Raw genomic sequence first — 18911 nt, forward strand, 5'->3', positions numbered from 1 at the left:
ATTATCTATTAAAGACTAAAAGTTAGTGCTAACAACAAAAGGCCAACGTTGCCACAATTACTAATTCTAATTCCTATACTATTAATAACTCCCATGGGGCAGAATAGGTTGAAGAGTAATGATAGAAGCATAAGACCCAACCAGCATATTCATCTATGCACAGTACATCCCTAGCTGCAGCTATGACTGCAACGCTAGAAGATAAGAGAATATTATTGATCTTTAATATAAAGCTGGAAACCTTTAGTGTTTTCTTAGCACTGTTTGCTAGGTTATAATCTTAGGGATTAATTAGCTAGACAGCATTCAAAGCTGTCATGGCTGACTTAAACTTTTCTGTTACTCCAAAGTGGGGATCAGTCTTTATATTTTTCCCCCCTTAGGATTTCTTGGTTTAATAATCACTCACCCTGCACAGGCTGTATAATTTATATATTAAGGGCTTTCGGCTCCTTTACATTGCAAAGCATTTAAAGAGAACTTTTGGGTGGGGAGAGGAATCTTTTGTGTTGGCTTGAATCAACCAACCCAGATATTGCTGATTTTGTAAAATGGCATGTGCATAATGACAGACTTGTAGAAGATACTCTAAATTCTAACCTTACTATTAATTATCTTCACAGCCTAACCCACAATGGCCTGCATAATTTAGAAACTTGTTCCCATCAACCAAACTAAGCATAGTCAAAGCCTGATTCTCACGCCCAAGAAAAACGAAAAAAAAAAAAAAAAAAGATTGGGAAATCGTCGCTCGCATATTAACTATCACTCCTATATTACCTAACTGCTTCTATTTTCTACCTGCACTTTCAGTAGAGCAAAAACATTATTAAAAACTTGGAACAAGGAAACACTACAGCCAAAATCAGGTGGCAGATGAGGATGGCAGGCTAGCTAAAGAAACAACTAATTTCCGAGGCAGTACCATTATCTGAAGACTTATAAACTGGCCTCGCGTCATGACTATATATGATAGCCAAAACGTGCTGAATTCGTGGTCACTACTTAGTCCCTAAGGTAAGGTAAGGAAATGGAACCTCTTCCTACCTAAGCTAGGCACCGGAACAAACCTTCTGCGTGTTTCGGAACCATTTCTCAGAGTCAAGTTTCTTTTAGAAGTTGTTCTCACAGACCACACCTCTGCTTGGACTCTCCCGCAATTTATGTCACGAGAGAATTGAGCACATTGTACATTGAGAAAGGTGTAAAAATCTTGGCGAGCGCCTCGACTAGTGCCGCCTTTTTTGATCATCCCTGCACGGCAATTCCCGTCACCAGCCAGAGCACCAACGGACATCCAGTATATTGAGGTCGTTTAGCACTCCCAAGGTCCCTAGTGGAGAGAGACATGCCGATATCACAGTCAACCAATTGATGGAAATTATCCTAAACAAGGTTACTCTGCAAACCCGATCCACTTACAATTCGCCTGTTTTATTTATCTATTCGTGTGACTCCACGCCACTACCTGTGCGTTCAGTTGTGCAATAGTATATGTCGTCACTATAGATATCATGAGCCAGAGATTCGTATAATTGATTAACTCGTGTGAAAGCGTCCTTCATTTCTTTAGCTAATTGTTTCCAGTCAACATTGTAGCATAGTAACATATGGAGTCTGGTGAAATGCATCCACTCAGAGATTTAAAAATAGGTGTAAGTACTGTGGTTGTCTGATTTTGGCGATGGTTGTTTTAGGCATGGATATTTTCGATGTGCTAATAGTTGATAGAAGCCCTGGCTAAATGGCTTGATACTGTATGATATTCCCTGAACTCTGGTGTTGTGCAACCTAATTAATATTTAACTTAGCATAGTACCTAGCTTTGCACCCATCGCATAATTGTCTATTGTGAGGAGCACTCTGCTTAGGGTCTCAGCTGACTAAGGAACTTGAATTTAACTATCTTATTGTGTAGTTCTCCTAGAAGGCTTGAGGAAGCTCTCCGGCAAGTCACAGAGGTTGTGAGTTTCGGATTTTTGCATTACGTGGTCAAGTATATAGTAAGCTATTGTCTTAGAGCGATATGTAGCTATTGATGCAACTTTATTAAGCTACTTGGGGGGCAAAACTGCGATGTAGAAGGGAACCAATCATAAACTTACATAAAGCTAGGTCAGGTGATGAAAACCAAAAGTTGATATAATGGTCACTTCAGCGCTCCCTAATAATAACCTGATATTGCTATCAGCTCTGGGAGCTAAATAAAGTTATGCTTGGATAACCCAAAGGTTGTGGATTGAATTAGTCTCAGACTATTAAATTTTTAGTCAGACATCCTTCCCTATGTAACTAAGGAGCAGCAGAAGAAGATAAGATATGGCTTATGGTATGCTACATTCCCAGGCCTCTCAAAGCCTGCTTAATTGGATTTATCTTCAGATGCATGCTATCTCATCAAAGTATAAGTGTCAGCATAGAAAGGTTTGGGTGTGTTTGCGAAAGTTAATATAGCTTGTGGTACCCATGTCCTTGCAGAACCAGCCCTAATTTAAATTAATTGTGAAACTGGAGATGCTAAAGATATAGATTATATAGTGTAAGCCTTCCAAAGCCTTCTATTACTATAGCAAACTCTATACCTAGAGCTGCATGGACATGCCTGCAATGCTTTTAAGCATGCTACTAAGTGTGAGATAGAATAGAAATAGCAGTAAATACTGGAATTATATTGTATAGTCCTTTCCATCTATGCAGCAAATGCCTTTCATAGTATGTTCTTACTTGGCTCCTGCTTTAATTACTTATGTATTCTAAATGTCAACTTTGTATATAACCCAATACTGGAGAAAGAGACTTTTTATGCTATATATAACATCACAGCAGGAGAGGAGCTTACTATTATGTATATTAATGGTACTAATTATACTTAAAGTCAGCGTCAGGCCAAGCTGGATAAATGGGGGTTTCACTACACTTGCCCAGCATATGAAGATATGTTACTAGGGTGAGAGAAAGAGAAAAAGTAAGCTGAGTTATTTACCTTTAATTAAGAACTAGCTATATATATACATTTTAGCACAGAGTAATTATATAAGAAGGCATTATAGACAGCATAGAGAATGGCAGCTATTTAGAAATCTAAAGGCCTGCTGAATAGAGAACTAGGAGTTTTATAAGTGGCCCATCCTGGTTTAACTGCCACTCTTACACACTTTAGTTATTATAATGCTGCAAAACTTTACCTAAAACTGAAGAATACAAAAATGGCAGTTTTATAGGCTAAGAAAGAGTTAGAGGTTGACTGTTACTACATTGGAGAAGATCATCCTGATTATAGGAAAGAGCTTAAGATAGTTAATAGGTTAAGAGCAGTAGTAGAAACTTTGCTGCTATTTGATAAGTCTATAACTAAATGGTTCAGCTTGGACAACCTATCTGCGGACTTATGTATTATAATATGAAATAAGTCCTTTAGGTCTAGTGTATAGAAGTATGTAAGAATAAGTGTTCTCTGCATACTTAGGGTTCTATTTAATTTGCTCTATAAATATACTGTTGCTTAAGAGCATCATATCCACAGTGTAGTTGCCTGGGTGAAGTTCCAAATTAACCATGCAAGACGCCGTCCTAGTTGCCCTTTCACAGAGACCATATGCACAATGGACTTTTCGCCGCTTCCCACACTGGAAGTGATTGGTCCAACACCTCTAGCATTGTAGGCGAACGACTCCACCTAGTAAGATTGATATGGAGCTGCACTCTGGAAAGGCGTCTCCAGAGATCACTCTCTATTCGCATGATCATGGCAATATAGTTGTCTTAGTGCCTCAGCAGTCTGGCAACTAAGAGCATGAAACAGAGCATCCAGACAATGGCTGCGCGGGAGTCTCGGTCGTGGGGATTAGAAAGTTCCGGTAAGAAGTCACGCATGTCTGAATCATCATATATGCCCCCAATCAGGAGATCTTCCAAAGACGGCAACTCGATAGTTAGTAGATGGCGAAAGAAATCTACCGAATGCTGCAATACCAGGCTCCGGAGCTTGGGGAGTTTGATCCTGCGCTGGGAGCTGGGGCATGATAGATTTGAAATTTGCCTCAATCTCCTCAATATTTTGGCCCAGCTTTTGAAGGTCTAGAAGATCAAAGTCTGATCAGCCTATGGTGACACTTCTTAAGGCCAGTGCCTCTCCTGAAATGAGCAGGCTTTGTGAGTGTGAGTTCATGTTCTCCAACCTGAATGTTGATAGCTGAGGAGTGTCAACAAGTCCACTTTAACACAGCCAAAATCGCTGTGAGATTTCTTATAGCTGATTGTCAGCTTTTGAAGCACTAGTAACACTAGGATAACTATCTAGTTCATAGAGGCTTAGTAAACCCCAAGAGCTTCCAGAAACTGAAACAGGTAAAATAAGCCCCCATCAGGGAAGAAGCTCAGGCGCCTGGGAAGCATGCTACTAGGATCATGGTGTCCATCCAGTTTTAATGTCCCATCGCCATTATAGGTCAAGTTTTACTCACACTCAATTCTGAGGAAGGTTAAATAAACGCAACAGTAGACAGTACTATAGTGGTGATAGGGGAGTGGGGGGCAATCTCACATATATACAGCATTTTAATTTAGGTATTCTACCCAGTAGACTAAATACCTCTTGTAGCCAATGATGCAAACAGTAAAGGATATATATACTTCTGATATGCATTATTAATAGCCCCAGGACTTTAAATATTCATACCACCGGCAGTTGTTTATGATTCAGGACTGTGGGTAGAACACAATGGAACCATACCTCTGTATGCTTGAAGAGTGGTCCCAGTACATAAGCTTGAAGTGTTATTAAGTGGCGTAGAGTATCCACAGATCCTTAAATGGAAGCTATATTATTCAGTTCTAACACAGTGGAATTTTGGGGGTTTTGAAGGATTTGCATACATATTCAAGAGTTGCTCTTAACAACTCTGAAGGGAGGTTTAGTAGCATCTTATATATAAGACATAAGGAGATGGTTATTTGAGCTCCAACAAAGTTAGATACCTAAGGGCAAGGTTCACGCCTAGAGGGGCATCAATATCATGTCGGAGGTTTCTGATACTCAAGGGAATTAGCCAAAGGGTAGTGTATTATTTACTGCTGCAGGGTTAATAATTATATATTCAATATTACAGCCGACTAATCGCGAACATGGAGTAGAAACCTACTTCCATCTTAGCATGGTTTGCCTTTTCTTCCATTCTTGGGAGGTAATAATTGAGGAGTAGATCAAATAATTAATCACATTAATTAAGCGGCATACCGCGAAAAGGATTTATTTAAAGAATACTGGGCGGAATACAGATGCGTTAGAGGAAGGTTAAACTAATAGGAAGTATACTTTCCATTACCTAGTCCTTCCTCAATACAGCACATGTTTATCACAAAGGTATAACATTTTCTGCTATGGCCAATAAAGACCACTACAGCTTTACCTTCATAGTGACTTAACCTTCCTTAGATTAGTGCCCACTCTCTTATGATAGGGTTATCATCATCTAGCACCTCATCTTAGGCTGAGTGTATTCGACAAGGACAATTTCATAGAGAATAGCAGGTGTTTCAATGGCAACCTCTGCTCTTTCAAAGACAAGCTTAGTAGCTTCATCACTTCCAGTGGCGGGAGCATCAACATTCTCACCTATCATCAATATTCATTCATGTAGTTAATCACAAGTTCCTATAACAAATTAATATTTATCACCTGCACAGAGATGTCCAAGGTTCAACCATAATGGTGCCATTTCACACAAGCGCAGACCTACTAGAATTGCCCCAGACATAACGTAATCGGTAAGCGAGCGGATCACGCAACCGAGCGGATCACCAAACCATATCATATTGAAAAGGAAGGCAATTTTCAACCTATTAAATAACTCTGCATTACTAAAACTAACTATTCTTGCGCTGCGGACATTGCAATTGCTTATGGCCTAGAATATGGCAGTCACTGCAGCGTGGGGGTGCCCGTTGAGGGCGTTGTTCTGCATCTACTGCCTGCTCTGTAGGGATAGTTGGGATAGCTTCAGCAGCCTGATTCCTTTGTTGAATGAACTCTTGCCCTTCCTGGATAGAGAATCCCTCTGCAGCTTCTATCTGCCTCCTAGATTGCTTMCTCTTTTGAAGCTGCTTCTCATGTGCAGCATATAGATCATAATTTTCCTTTGCAAGAAGGATAGCGTTATTTATTGCCATCTTACACCCCTTAATAAGCTGATCTAGCGCAGCCGTAGTAGGTGTAGGAGGACTATATGTATGCTCCCTGAGTAGCTTCTTAAGTATACTTTCCTGCCTCTTCAACTGCTTGAGATTATATGGCGTTTTTAGGATGGAATCTGTTGATCAGCTGCCTGGTGGTGTAGGGGTTTTAAGCTGGATATTAAGCTGACTAAGCACTTGATCTGGATTCAGTGGTATTAATCCAGTTACTGAGAAGCCACTTTTGATATTATCTGATAAAAAGATTGCTGTATGAGCCTGCGGATAGGCCTTAAGGAAGTCAAACTTATCAATATGGTTGAAACCAGCTCGCATCTTATCCTCAATTAAGCGGCCGTACGCACGTTTTAGCGGAGAGAAACAGCCAACATCTAGAGGTTGGAGGAGATGTGATGAATGTGCAGGCATGTAGATTGGAATAATATCATTCTTAGTGTAGATTTAATTAAACTAAGGAGTTAGATGGCTCCCATGGCCGTTAAGAATCAATAGTTGATATCTACTAGTTGTACGACTGGTAGTAGCAGGAATAAAGACTTTTTAAAGCCATCTTAATCTAATCTAATTAGTTATCTATCCATTCTCGCTGACCTCAATCCGCTAGTCTGCTAGTAAGGCTGGATCTTAATACCAGCCCTTAATATAGACCTTTCCTTTGAAGATAATGTATGGTGGAAGCACCCATCTAGTAGAGTTAATACACTCTATAGATGTAACCCATTCACAGTTCCCTAGCTAGATAAGAAACAGCTAACCAAGTATCTCAGCTCTTATCACTACCTTAGCAGTAGCTACTAAGCCTATTACAAAGCCAGTTTCATCAAAGTTATAGATATCTTTAGGTATAATCCCATACTGTATTATTGTGATCTGGACATGATTAAACTATTCTAGGATGATCTTTAGGTCTTCGCATTTAGCACGCTGGTGATTATAGTGCCTAGAGAATTAGGTTTTAATCTCATCATACCAATTAATGAAGTTATATACCCATTTCTCTCTAACAGTCTGGGTAGGAGTTGAACCACACTGCGCAAGCAGGATATTCACCATTTCTCGCACATGAGATAGTCAGGGAGCTGCTACGCGTTAATCCATAGATAGAATCCATCTAATAAGTGATTCCTCTTCATTCTGAGTCATTTTATGACCATTTGCGCGTGATTCAGCTCAAAAAGTATGCCCTTTTAGGCGCCGCTGGAGGGTGGTATAAGGCACATTATAGATACGCGCAGCTTCATGAATATTAAGGATTTCCTTCTTTTTCAAAGCTGATACTGTAAGTAGGACCCTTCCCTCCTGTTCAACTGAATTTTTTGAGTTTGTACGCGCTTTTAGTGGCATGGTAGCTGGCTGAATACTGCAGCTTTTAAAATGGAAGTCAAAACACGTTTGGTGATCTGCTCAGTTGCGTGATCCGCTCGCTTACCGATTACGTTAAGAATTTCGTCGGTATGAGTCAGCCACTACTAGAGCCCTCAACCTCAGACGTCCTTACCTAGCACCACATACACTGCCATCACTCATAGCTCTGCGACATTATAGCACCCGTGGTCATACCACTGGATGGTTCGGCAAGGACGTGCCAATTTGGACAAAATCATGCATGCGTTATCAGTGGCATGGGTAAAGTCACATTGTATCTAAGATCTCTCAGGTCGGATTTCTCACGGCGCATAGTGCAAGTATGAGTCTCCATAACATTATGAGATGTATTTACCACTTCTCTCATACCGGACAGCCCGAGATTCTCTGCTGTGGGAAGTTTACAGCCACAACCTGTCATTACAACTAGCTAAGCACCGCTAGCCCAGAAAGGTAAGAAGCAATTTGGAAGGCTTGCATAGCGCCTGATCCTAAGTGGGGCGGACACTTGATTGTAGCTGATCACAGTGGACACTTGGGCCTGAGTGGGTCCGACAGTTGATCGTAGTTGATCACCAGTTGACCCTAGTTCACACTAGTGCTATTCTCAGTTGGCTAGCTGCACCGGAAAAATGCTTGTTCTCGCAAGTCTAATGAGTCTAGACTGAAGTAATGGCACGCAAGCTACAGTAATACAGTGGTAAGCTTAGGGACACCAATATGCTACGTATACAGAATATATCACAAAAGCCAAATGATAATAATTACGCAATAGCTACACAGACTTTGAATCCGGACCCAAATTGGGATATTCTGGTTCCGGTGTCCAGGTCGAATGGCATTTCCTTCTTATACAATACAACCTATCCACATCATAGATAACAAGCTACCCACGCTACTGCAGTTCCAGACCATGAATATGGGTTATGATCACAAGCTTGGATGGACGAAACGCCATTTCTCATTTATGCTTGACGACAACCTGTGCTAATCACACCCCATGTAGCCTTGGATTAAGTTGTTCTTTCTGCCTTCCTTCTTTTACCCACAAATCCGGAAAAACAAAAGGAAATGGAGCAGCTGACATTCTCTCACAATGAGACTACTTTGTCACGCCAACAGTGTCCAGCTCCACTTAAGATAAGCTTTTAAGATCTTAGATAAGTAACTCAGATCTCTATCCACTGAGGAATAGAGTTCCGCCAGGCTTTGCCAAGCCTATATTGTCTAAAGAGGGACCTAGAACTTCTTTCAGACCACCTTTGGGTCCATCGGGAGACTAAAGTCAACTATGAGTGGTAGAGTTAGGACCATCTTTGTGCATTTGGAACTGAAGGTTTCCGGTTGTGGCTGCAACCAGTAGATCGCATTGGTTTTGGATCTCCTGACAGTTCCATAGCTCATTGCGTAAGGTACCATGTGCGCTATTTCCATGAGGATATTTTTGCTCCAGAAGTATCAAGTTCAGTGAAATAGCGAAGGGCATGACTCAAATAATGTGCATGTATGACGCATTGATTCAACTATGTTAACCTAATGATATGCAAGCAGGCAGGTTTAAATGGTAGCGAATTTTCATGGAAGCCTTCCAGCCACCCGCGGATGACCATACGAGCCGTACGCAGTATTCTCATGGCATCCTTTATATTTTTGTTAGCCAGTATTTGTAGAGTACGCGGCAGATAGCTGTTCTGGCATTTACTAATTACAATTTAGCTTGCTTCGAATTGAGGGTTCAGAAATAAACCAAGAGTATAAACTTTGCGCCAGATTTGCAACCATTTATAGTGTTCAATGACTAGTCCTTTCTAACGTTGGTAGCTGATATACTGGAAACACTATCTTGTATTAGTTTCTCTCTATTGTACGCCTGGTCTCTTTTCTATTCCCGCGCCCCAACCAATAGCGCGAGGCTTACTTATTTTGCATTCTGGGTACTTGAACATATTGCAGAAGCAGCTACTTTTCTAGCTTAAGTAGTTCCTTTCATACAGCCAGAAATTCCTTTTCTACCGCAACTACTCACTGAGCAAGAATAGCCATAGCCGACACCTGCTCCTTGGATTCACCTGCTTAAGCATTAATTCTTAGCGAGGTTGAGTCTTTTGTCATGCGATCATTCCAAAGATCATGTGGCATGTTGGGGACAGCAACGGGAATGGGAAAGAAAAATATGGTAAGGAAAGGAGTTGCTTAACCAATAGTCTCACAGTATTTGATCGCATTCAGGATGATTTGGGTATCGCCAGAAGGCGGTTGGGTCTAGAACCAGTGCTGCAAGTATATTTGTCTCACACGCTATCAGCCATCAAACGTCGTGCTAGGGTAGTCCTCACCTATAAATTTCTCCATCCCGTTTTCAAGGACTAAATATGCTCTCCTCTTTGTCTGCTGTAGTCTGTGTGGAACACAGGTTAAGAAGAAGAAATCTTCAGATCTTAAGTATTGACTACACAACCATGGCCACTCACCATGTCATGGCTACTGAACAAACTACTGTGCCTGGCCACTGGGTCGTTCGTGTCAAGCCCTATCTGACCTCTGACCTGGTACAAAAGGAGCATCTATCGCTGCTGGCGGACAAAACAGAAAATCCCACGACTGCATTCAATGTAGATATCCTCCAGCAGTTTGGCCTGGATGATTCGAAGGGCTACTCTGCAACGACTTTTATACTTGATTGCATTAATGGAGTTTGCGTGCTACTGTCACTAATTCCCCCTTAGTGGAAAGAGCATTAGTTTGTAATAGTTAAGCCGCGCTCCATGCTACCAATAAGTGGAAGGCTTTAGCCTTTTCCGAGCCAGTGTCTCCTCTGCTGAAAATTTATAATGTAGGCCCGAAAACCATTAAGTGTGCCTGGGCGGGTCAGCTATAGATGCTTCCACCTGCTTACCCTTAACCCCAACTCTTGAGAAGTTTCAGAAAGGGTTATTCTAGGATCAAAATTCCAATTTCAATCCGTATCTGGCCAGCACCGTTCTATAATACTTATTTTAAAATAAAGACTTTGTGTAGGATTAGCTTACTGCAGTGGCCGATAAGTGAATGGAATAAGTATTTAATCATTTTGCCTGCATTAACTTCCAATCCATCAGGGCCATGCATGGAATACTGCTATTCCGAGTAGATAGAAATTTGAGGTAGTGGGCAATAGTTATCACCAGTCTCTCATTCTTAGCTGTCGGATATGAGGTATATCGAATTTCCCATACATAGGGATGGCCAATTGGATGACATTCAACTCTGAATTACAAAAAGCCTGAAAGACAGGCAACTTTATGATAATGTATTACATAGAAATCAAAATGACTTTTGTGGGGGAATTCGAATTCGCTAAGCCAAACCAAGCTTACCCAGTTCTGACATAACACTCTTTCTTTGGATCACCCCCAGTGGGCGATGGGAGAACACGAGTCGGATCTCCTCCGAGATCTGCAACTTTGGCCGCCAGACCATCCAACCAGCGCGTGAAGATTGGGGACCAGCGATTTTCAGGCGGGACCGTTTGCCGGATGTAGCGAAGAATCGAGAGCTGTCGGATCGCGTTTGGTATGACATTGATGTCTAGACGATGTTGACGTTCATAGAACATCGGCAAGAACATCAATGATCTCATCCTCAGACTTAGTTTTAAGTTTATAGATGTAATTTCCATGAGTGATCTCGGAAACGCTCGCTTTGTGTTCGACCGCAAGCGATTCATGATGAAACTCTGTTTGTGGTGAAACTCCGAGTAATTGTTTGATTGGATGTTTCCCTTCAAACTCAATCCAATATGTAATTATGATCGAACCTCCAGTGAAAAGATTGCCGTTGGAAAATGATGGTACATTTTTGGTCTGGCGGTTATTTTGCCTCGTCTCTGAGCGACAAAGATGCCAGGACAGCGAGATCCAACCCAAGCGCTCGAATTTGCCTATTTATCTCCCAACTCTGCATCATTTTCCACTCGGTTTAGTTTCAGGCCACAGCGTGCGAAGCGCACGTCTCCAGTACTGAGAATGTAAGGGCTAGGTAGCCACCGCGAACCTCACAGAATCCTTTGGCTTAATCGTTTATAATATACGAAATTGTGGCAAGTATCTGACCCCGAAAATGCGGATTTTTCGGATCGGCGTCCTTGCCTTTTTGCTCGGCATTTGCGTCGGAGATCAGTCTGTTCTCACGAAACCGTATGTCCCCCCATGGGCGACCCTGCCGGATACTCCCTCCCTGCCCACGGCGATCGAGAGCGGCTACGTTAACGTCGACAATGAGACGGCCATCTGGTACGGTTTCTACGGGCAACCGCTCTCCCACACACTGGATTGCGGGCAGATACCGGTGTTGTTCCTGCACGGCGGTTTCGCCAACTCCGATTATTTTGGCCATCAGATCGGGGCCCTCCTCGACTTGCCCTTCACCCTGATGGCGATCGATTCTCGAGGCCAGGGGCGGTCCACGGGCGGATCGGGGCCGATCACATACGATCGGATGACGGGCGATGTCCTCGCGGTCCTGGATCATTTTCAGATCCCCAAAGTCGCCTTGGTTGGCTGGTCGGATGGTGCGATCATTGGCTTTGATATCGCCATGAACCACTCCTCCCTTCTGGATCGATTACTCTCCTTTGGCGGAAGCTACGATTTCTCGAACGGAAACACGACGGTCGGCACTAACCCGGTTTTCAAGGCCTATCTCCAGCGCACGGAGCGGGAGTATAAGCGACTCAATCCACATCCGGAACGCTGGCCGGAACTGTCCCGCAAGATGAACAAAATGTGGGCTACCCTGCCGGTCTGGGATCAAGGATCGTTTGGCCGGATACCGACGCTATATGCAAACCAGTCGGCTCCTCTGGTATGGATCCTGGATGGAGACAGCGAAGAAGTGGTGAATCGGACCGTACCTGCCGTCCTTCATGAGTGGGTAAGAAATCACAAAACGGAGGGGCCTTGGAGATGTCATCGTGCTGATCAGATCTTGGTCTCAGATCCCTGCTTCGGGTTTGGCCCTTTTACCCAGCGTCAGCCACTTCGCGTAAGTACGTTTCGTATGCGAGAATGGCTTACATGCTAACGTCCTTATCAGATTTCTACAAGACCCTAAAACATTCACCGCGTTGTTGCTGAGGTTTCTTGAAATATGAGTGAGCATCAGGGCCCCTCTCCCCGTTGAGCAGAAATTACAACAATTAGCATACCGATATCTACGTTCTATTCTACCATTATTCCTCTAATATATAATCAAGGATGCCAAGTGCCGGTTTGACACAAATCGAGCAACCGACAGGCTCAAATGGTCTGAAATAATATGTAACTCATTCATTTTAATATATAGATGGGTGGTACTGCCCCCGCCGGAACCCCGCTACGGCCCGCGGCTAGTAGCCATTATAAGTTTTAGGCCGTAGCTCAATCTAATAGGCTTCTAGACAAAGTAATTAATACATAAGCTCCTGGCCTTCCTGCGTCCGCATGGGAGGCGTCCTTTGTCGTCGCTTCAGCATCCGTCTACCCTCGTTGACCTTCTGCGTCTCTTGGCAGCCCTTCCTTTGTCTATTGTATGTCACACTTCCCACTTTCGGTGTCTGCGGTCGTTGTTTGGTTGGGTTGACGTCGGCTTTCACTTCATGGGTAGTTCCTTTGCCTTCGCGATGGAGGTCGTTTGGCATAAATCTACTGTATTGCCCACTCTTCTGAGTAGGGCAGACATCCTTTCATGTTGTTGTTATGTCCAACTACGACCCTCAGAACATCCTCGGCAATCCTTGCGCGCCCTCGACGACTGCAGCATCTACAGAGCCTGAACTATACGAGAGAGAACAATTCTATCTTAGCAATATGCGGGCAGTGTCTCTTAATATTTTCAATGAACAATAGAAAAAACGGACATAAGTAATATCTAGCAATCAATGGGATGATTTAAGTCTATCCCTCAAATGGAGGTATCTCTACTGCTATTTATAATGGTGAAGTATCAGCATTAGGAAACCCTTACATTGTCATCTCAATGGGTCCGCCTTCGATCAAGTCGGTGCATTCGATGCATTGCTTCTCATGGTATTAGATAAGTGTTTATTGCATGATGCATTCACCCTAGTAATCTGTGGGTTCACCCATGGAGCCTGGGCGGAGCCAATGGTCAATTGGTGAGATACCTCAGATCACACCATCACAACAGTATCTAGTACTGCCGGTCACGATAGAAGTCGGCTACCTACAATAGTGCCGTGCCTAGCGGAGACCAGCCTATCCGTCTGAACCCAATTCGTTTATCACATAGACTCATCCACATAGACCAAGTGATACGACTGAAAGCCCGACAGGTTATGCATATAAAACTCGTAAATCTGTATTCTGTTCTTTTGCTCGCTGTCGGGCCACCAATGCTGATACTGCCCGCAATGATGGGGCCCGTAATCAAGGATGCAACCTTTCAGAGACGGTATATACTGAGATAGGAAGTTCAGAGTTATACAAAGCTATGGAGATACAGAACAAGCACTTAAATATAACATGATTCTCGTACATATTACTTAACATGGATTACAGATTATGCATCCTATATCAACAGGCAAAATAGCCGATGCTACCTTTTGTCGGTCTCTCTTATGCAAACATTCTCTATGCAAACAGCAACACCTTGGCAAGGCTCTGTTGGACTGAAAATCAGCGGCCATTGCTCACTATCATCGCCAGCACACCCGCCTGGTGAGCTTGAATGCATGTCTCGAAGAAAGCATATAAGCCATGGCGGAAAGCAGCAGCCTCGTCCCGAATCCCTTCCCATCACCGGTTCAGAGCCGCTCTCTACACACTTACGGAGTTGGCGTTGCGGCGGAGGGGTAAATGGACCACAGAGATAGAAGAGGGATGGGGAAGCTGTTGTTTCCACCGCGTGAGGTTGCGGAATAATCTCGAGATTGAAGATGACATTGCAGTGTTTCATGGAGTTCGTCATCAATGCGCGGTAGGGCAGAGAAAAGTAGACATACAGCTTTCAACAAAGGGAATTCACGCTTATTGCTATTACGGATGATGAACAGAGCCCACGGATGCTTATGAATGGGTTTATTACACTGTGGAAACAAGCAACTGCGATATATGAGAAGAATAAGGCCAAAAATTTGAAAAGAGGCTGAGAAAGAGGCTTCAGGGTATGGCCAGACTCTAGATTCATCTGCTACTACTGAATAATTGCAGTCAATTCTGGCAGACTTCATCGTGATCCCTTCTGGACCGCATTTCACCAGGGGAACCAACGACAAGTACCTTGACATAGAGAACAAAGAAGTTCCTGCATGAAATGCAAAAAGCAAAACTGAGATATGAATATCCCTCGACCCGCCGTCCGACTCCGTTGAATTGAAAATAATGAGAATCCGACAATAGTCGTAGAACCAGTCGGGATCTCGGTCTGGACAGGGAAGCCCCCGAACTCGCGCGAGCCTTGGATGAGCTCGTCCATGCCATTCATCAGCTACTGCATGCCTTAGCTGTGGCATTGTTGCTGCTGCGCGAAGCGCAAGATGAAAATAGTAACGGAAGCGGGTGTCAATCCCCGGGGCAGGAGAGTATCATTCGACGAGTGTAAGCATAGAATGAAGAACACAAATAATGACTTGGAAATGTCTTTAGCTCCAGGGATGGATATCCCGAGCCTTCCGCGAGGACCACAGGAACCTCCATGCAGGTCAAGTCACAATGGATACAACCGGACACGCGAGGCAAGTACCTCCAGTCAGCTTATTTCCATGAACCTCGTCTTTCCCCCAGTCCTATGCCTACACCACGGTCCGGTGTCAGTACCGGCGGGGCACAGCCAAATGTGGACGAGGCAATACATACGGCACCGCACGAGGTTGATGAGCTATTGGACCGTTGAAGCAATCTCGACGAGGAGTCCTCCTGGACCACAGCTGAAGAGGGAAGAACGATTGGCCCTGACGCGGAGCACTAAATAGATATCTATCCGTTGCGTAAGAGTTAATATCAGCTCTCGTATCTGGGTCTTCATATGGAACTGAATTCTATGTTGCGGCGGATGGATTAACCCGAGGCCCCACTGCACACGAGTCCAAGAGAAATGGCTTCATTGGCCAAAGCCCTCACTGGAACTGCTTCCGCCGGGGAATCCGAATAAGCCTGCATCGCTTGCGTCCTTTTTAGGCCTTGGCAGGAGAGAGGAAAGTGGTAGAATACGAGCAGTAGCTTCATCCCATACACCCTCGGTGCCCTCATTCCATGGAATCGCAATATACCTCCCAATTGAGAAGCCCAAGCCGCCAAGACGGACGATACAGGAACTCGAACGCAGATGCGAGTGGGAAGCCTTGGCTCCCTTGGCGCTGGGGACAGACACAGCCTCGGAGCTTTTTATAGCCGACCAGGAACGGCTTGGCAGCAGATAATCAAGATGCCAAGTCCAATACGAGGGACGGAGGGATTGGCCTCTGCAGGCCAAGCGTCCTGTTCCACTGGCCTGATTCCGCAGGTGAAGAAGATGCTGGGATTTGAAGCACGATACGAGGTTGCATCGTATTCTGGCTCGCTTGCCATCGGCCTCATTCTCATGACGTCGGAATTAGCAATGGCAATGGCATCGACGACTGCGAAGTTGTCTCCGTGATGAGGAACGCTTCAGTCGAGGAGGTCTTCCTGTGAGGGAGCAAAGGTATATAAACCCCTCAACATCCATGAGAATTGAAAGAATCAACAGCAACTCAGCGGACCAGCAAGCAAGCAAACAAACAAAAAAGCCCAATCGGCAAGCATCACAGCTCCACTATCTTCAATATGAAGTTCATCGTCGTCGTCAACGCTCTCATGGTGGCCCTCTGCGGCCACCTCGCCCTGGCCTCTACCATCGGCCACCCCTCCCTGATGCCCCGCGAGGATGCCTTGAGCGACAACAACAGCACTGTTGCCACTCCCTACGGCAACGTCGTGAGCTCCGTCCTCGAAGATGGCAAGAAGAAGATGGAATTCTTCAGCGTCGACGGCACCCTCGAAGTCACGGCCATCGAGACCGCTGAAGGAAGTACGTCCATTGCCTCCCTCAACCACTCCGCAGACACAAGCTAACAATCACAGCTGCGACCTTCTACGATGCCGAGGGCAAGGAAGTCAACCTTGCGGATATGGAGGACGACGAGGAGGACCTGGAGAAGCGCGTGCCCAAGTGGAAGCTCGCGATCAAGTTCGCCAAGCTGATTGCCAAGTATGGCAAGCGCGCCTGGTCGTACATCTACTGCGTCGGTACTGCTCCGTTCTGGAAGTGCGGTGACGAAGTGAGTTACTCTTTGCTCGGGGGGTAAAGAACGTGGCTGACGAGATAGTTCCTTGACTGTGCTACTGCTGGGCGCGCTCCATGGAACTGCTACGAGGGAGCTATCTGTGTTGGATGGAGCGTTCACAAGCACTGCAAGTAATTGCGTGTAAGTCACATTGTCCAGTACGGACTTGAATGGTGGCTTGGGTGGCTAAGAAGACAGTGTGATCATTGGCGGGAGATGAGATAGTGTAATCTGTTTCTGATTTTGGCTTTGTGAATTCAGATGGATGGTAAAGTCGTACAGAAGCTGAAGTTGAACTTTAAATTGCTATTCCGTTGTCTCTATGCTTCTTCTTAACTCCCACAATAGCAATATGGTCTGCGCCGAAATGTCCTAAGCTTGGGGGTTATAATGCGTGGAACCATCCATTGCAAAAAAAAAAAAAAAGCTCACCCAAAATGCCCGGCGGCAGGGAAAGCATATTTCTTTGGTCCACCATGCTAGTCCAGGAGACACTGTATGGAGTGTCATTCTTAAGGGTAAGAAGAGGCCGTAGAAGGAGCACTGAGGCTTACTGGCTGATAGGTATTCAGTTTGCATTAAACTACACTACAAAGAATTAGGATCCGCATTTCAGTTCGATAAATTGGCCCGCGAACTGATACCACTGCAAATCATACGGCCTTCGAGGGAAACTCATCCACGAGCGGCTCATCAAGCCGACTCCTGTTGCTTGCGGTACTCATCCGCAGTGATTCGAGCATCAGTGACATAGCCCTTGAACTTCCGCAGATTGACCCTCTTCTCAAACCTACAACCCAGCTGTCAGATAATATTCAAACGTCCGAAAGGAAGGCCATCGATAGATGCCACTTACAATTCATCAATTTCACCCGGTGTGCGACGCGTTACCTCGGGAAGGATAAACCAGGCAATAATCACAGATATGGTACCAGTACCAGCAAACCTATTTGCCGATGATTAGAGCTTGTCCGTTGCAGCAGCCAGGAATACTCACAAGAAGCCGGTCTTTGGGCCCCATTTAGTAGGTGGCTGATTGATCATCAACGGGGTGCAGAAGCTAAGCATGATGCTAATCATATTCGACAAAGCCAGAGACCAGGCGGCTGTCTGAGCGCGGAGCCGTTGCTGAGGGATCTCGGCTGCGTAGGCGCATCCGATGGCGGACGCACCAGTTGTGGAGAAGGTCGCCAGACAGGCAAAGAAGATCTTCATCTCATCACTATACTGAAATACATATGAAGGGGGTCGAGGGGTTTAAAATTAAAACGAACCAGCAGAGAACTGAGTGCTGTCGTCTTGTAGTCGAAGCAGCCGATAATACCCAGACACAGCACTGAGAGAACGGTCACAGCATAGGGATACACTGTCAACGGACGACGACTGATTTGATCGGTCAATGTGGCTGTGGCGAGCATGGAGATGAGCTGGACACACGAAAGGATGACGGTCACCAGAAACGGATTCTTGTTCCCAGCATATTGGACTGAAAGGTCAGCTGCGAAGCGCGAAGGTAGGGGGAACAGCCTTACAGAAGTATGTGGCATAGGTATTGAACACAGATAACCCGACAAACTGCTGCGTGATCTTGGGCCATCCAGCAATAACAAACCGGATCAAGTTTCGACCTTTGAAAACAGCCCACATGCCTTGCTCCTTGTTGCGTTCGGCGAGGATTCGCTCGTGCTCTACGGTACCTCCGGTACCGCCCTCGCCCAGTTTCCTCCATTTCCGTTCGTGGTAATGTTATACCACTGGCATGCCCTCTGCCTGCGATTAGGACAGTCAGCAACAATACACCAAAGTACATCGCATAGAAGGCAAAAGTTTTCAATAATTGTCCCGCTAGGGCGTAAGAGTAGTAATATAGATCTTAGGAGGTTATTGCCAGGCAGCTGGAGTAGTCCTTGTCCGTCTGCTATATAGTAGTGACTGTATGGGTGTTACTGCTATCTTAATGCTCTTTCTCTTTCTACCTTTCCATCGCACAGAATTACACGGGCTAAAGCTTCGGTTGTTAATTGTTGCGCTTCTCACGACGAAATATCAGGAGTTCAAATCAACAGGCTACTGG

At 44.7% G+C, this 18911-nt stretch overlaps 4 protein-coding genes across 4 annotated transcripts; 3 read left to right on the plus strand and 1 right to left on the minus strand.

The window, feature by feature from the left end:
- Positions 1 to 11655: 11655 nt before the first annotated feature.
- On the plus strand, positions 11656 to 12688 carry Asppvi_007081 (alpha/beta fold hydrolase; the record flags this gene model as incomplete). Its single annotated transcript, XM_043302975.1, has 3 exons — positions 11656 to 12468; positions 12533 to 12579; positions 12631 to 12688. 3 exons carry the CDS (start codon positions 11656 to 11658, stop codon positions 12686 to 12688), a joined length of 918 nt encoding a protein of 305 aa, XP_043158910.1.
- A 2540-nt stretch (positions 12689 to 15228) lies between these two features.
- Positions 15229 to 15426, plus strand: Asppvi_007082 (uncharacterized protein; the record flags this gene model as incomplete). The annotated part of the gene is made up of 1 exon (XM_043302976.1): positions 15229 to 15426. One exon carries the CDS (start codon positions 15229 to 15231, stop codon positions 15424 to 15426), a length of 198 nt encoding a protein of 65 aa, XP_043158911.1.
- Positions 15427 to 16337: 911 nt separating this feature from the next.
- On the plus strand, positions 16338 to 16972 carry Asppvi_007083 (uncharacterized protein; the record flags this gene model as incomplete). Its single annotated transcript, XM_043302977.1, has 3 exons — positions 16338 to 16581; positions 16635 to 16831; positions 16880 to 16972. The coding sequence occupies 3 exons, from the start codon at positions 16338 to 16340 to the stop codon at positions 16970 to 16972; spliced, it is 534 nt and encodes a 177-aa protein (XP_043158912.1).
- Positions 16973 to 17530: 558 nt separating this feature from the next.
- On the minus strand, positions 17531 to 18484 carry Asppvi_007084 (uncharacterized protein; the record flags this gene model as incomplete). The annotated part of the gene is made up of 5 exons (XM_043302978.1): positions 17531 to 17627; positions 17694 to 17783; positions 17835 to 18064; positions 18112 to 18323; positions 18370 to 18484. The coding sequence occupies 5 exons, from the start codon at positions 18482 to 18484 to the stop codon at positions 17531 to 17533; spliced, it is 744 nt and encodes a 247-aa protein (XP_043158913.1).
- Positions 18485 to 18911: the final 427 nt, after the last annotated feature.

This window comes from Aspergillus pseudoviridinutans (genome assembly GCF_018340605.1).
Source record: "Aspergillus pseudoviridinutans IFM 55266 DNA, scaffold_4, whole genome shotgun sequence".
Lineage (NCBI taxonomy): Eukaryota > Fungi > Ascomycota > Eurotiomycetes > Eurotiales > Aspergillaceae > Aspergillus > Aspergillus pseudoviridinutans.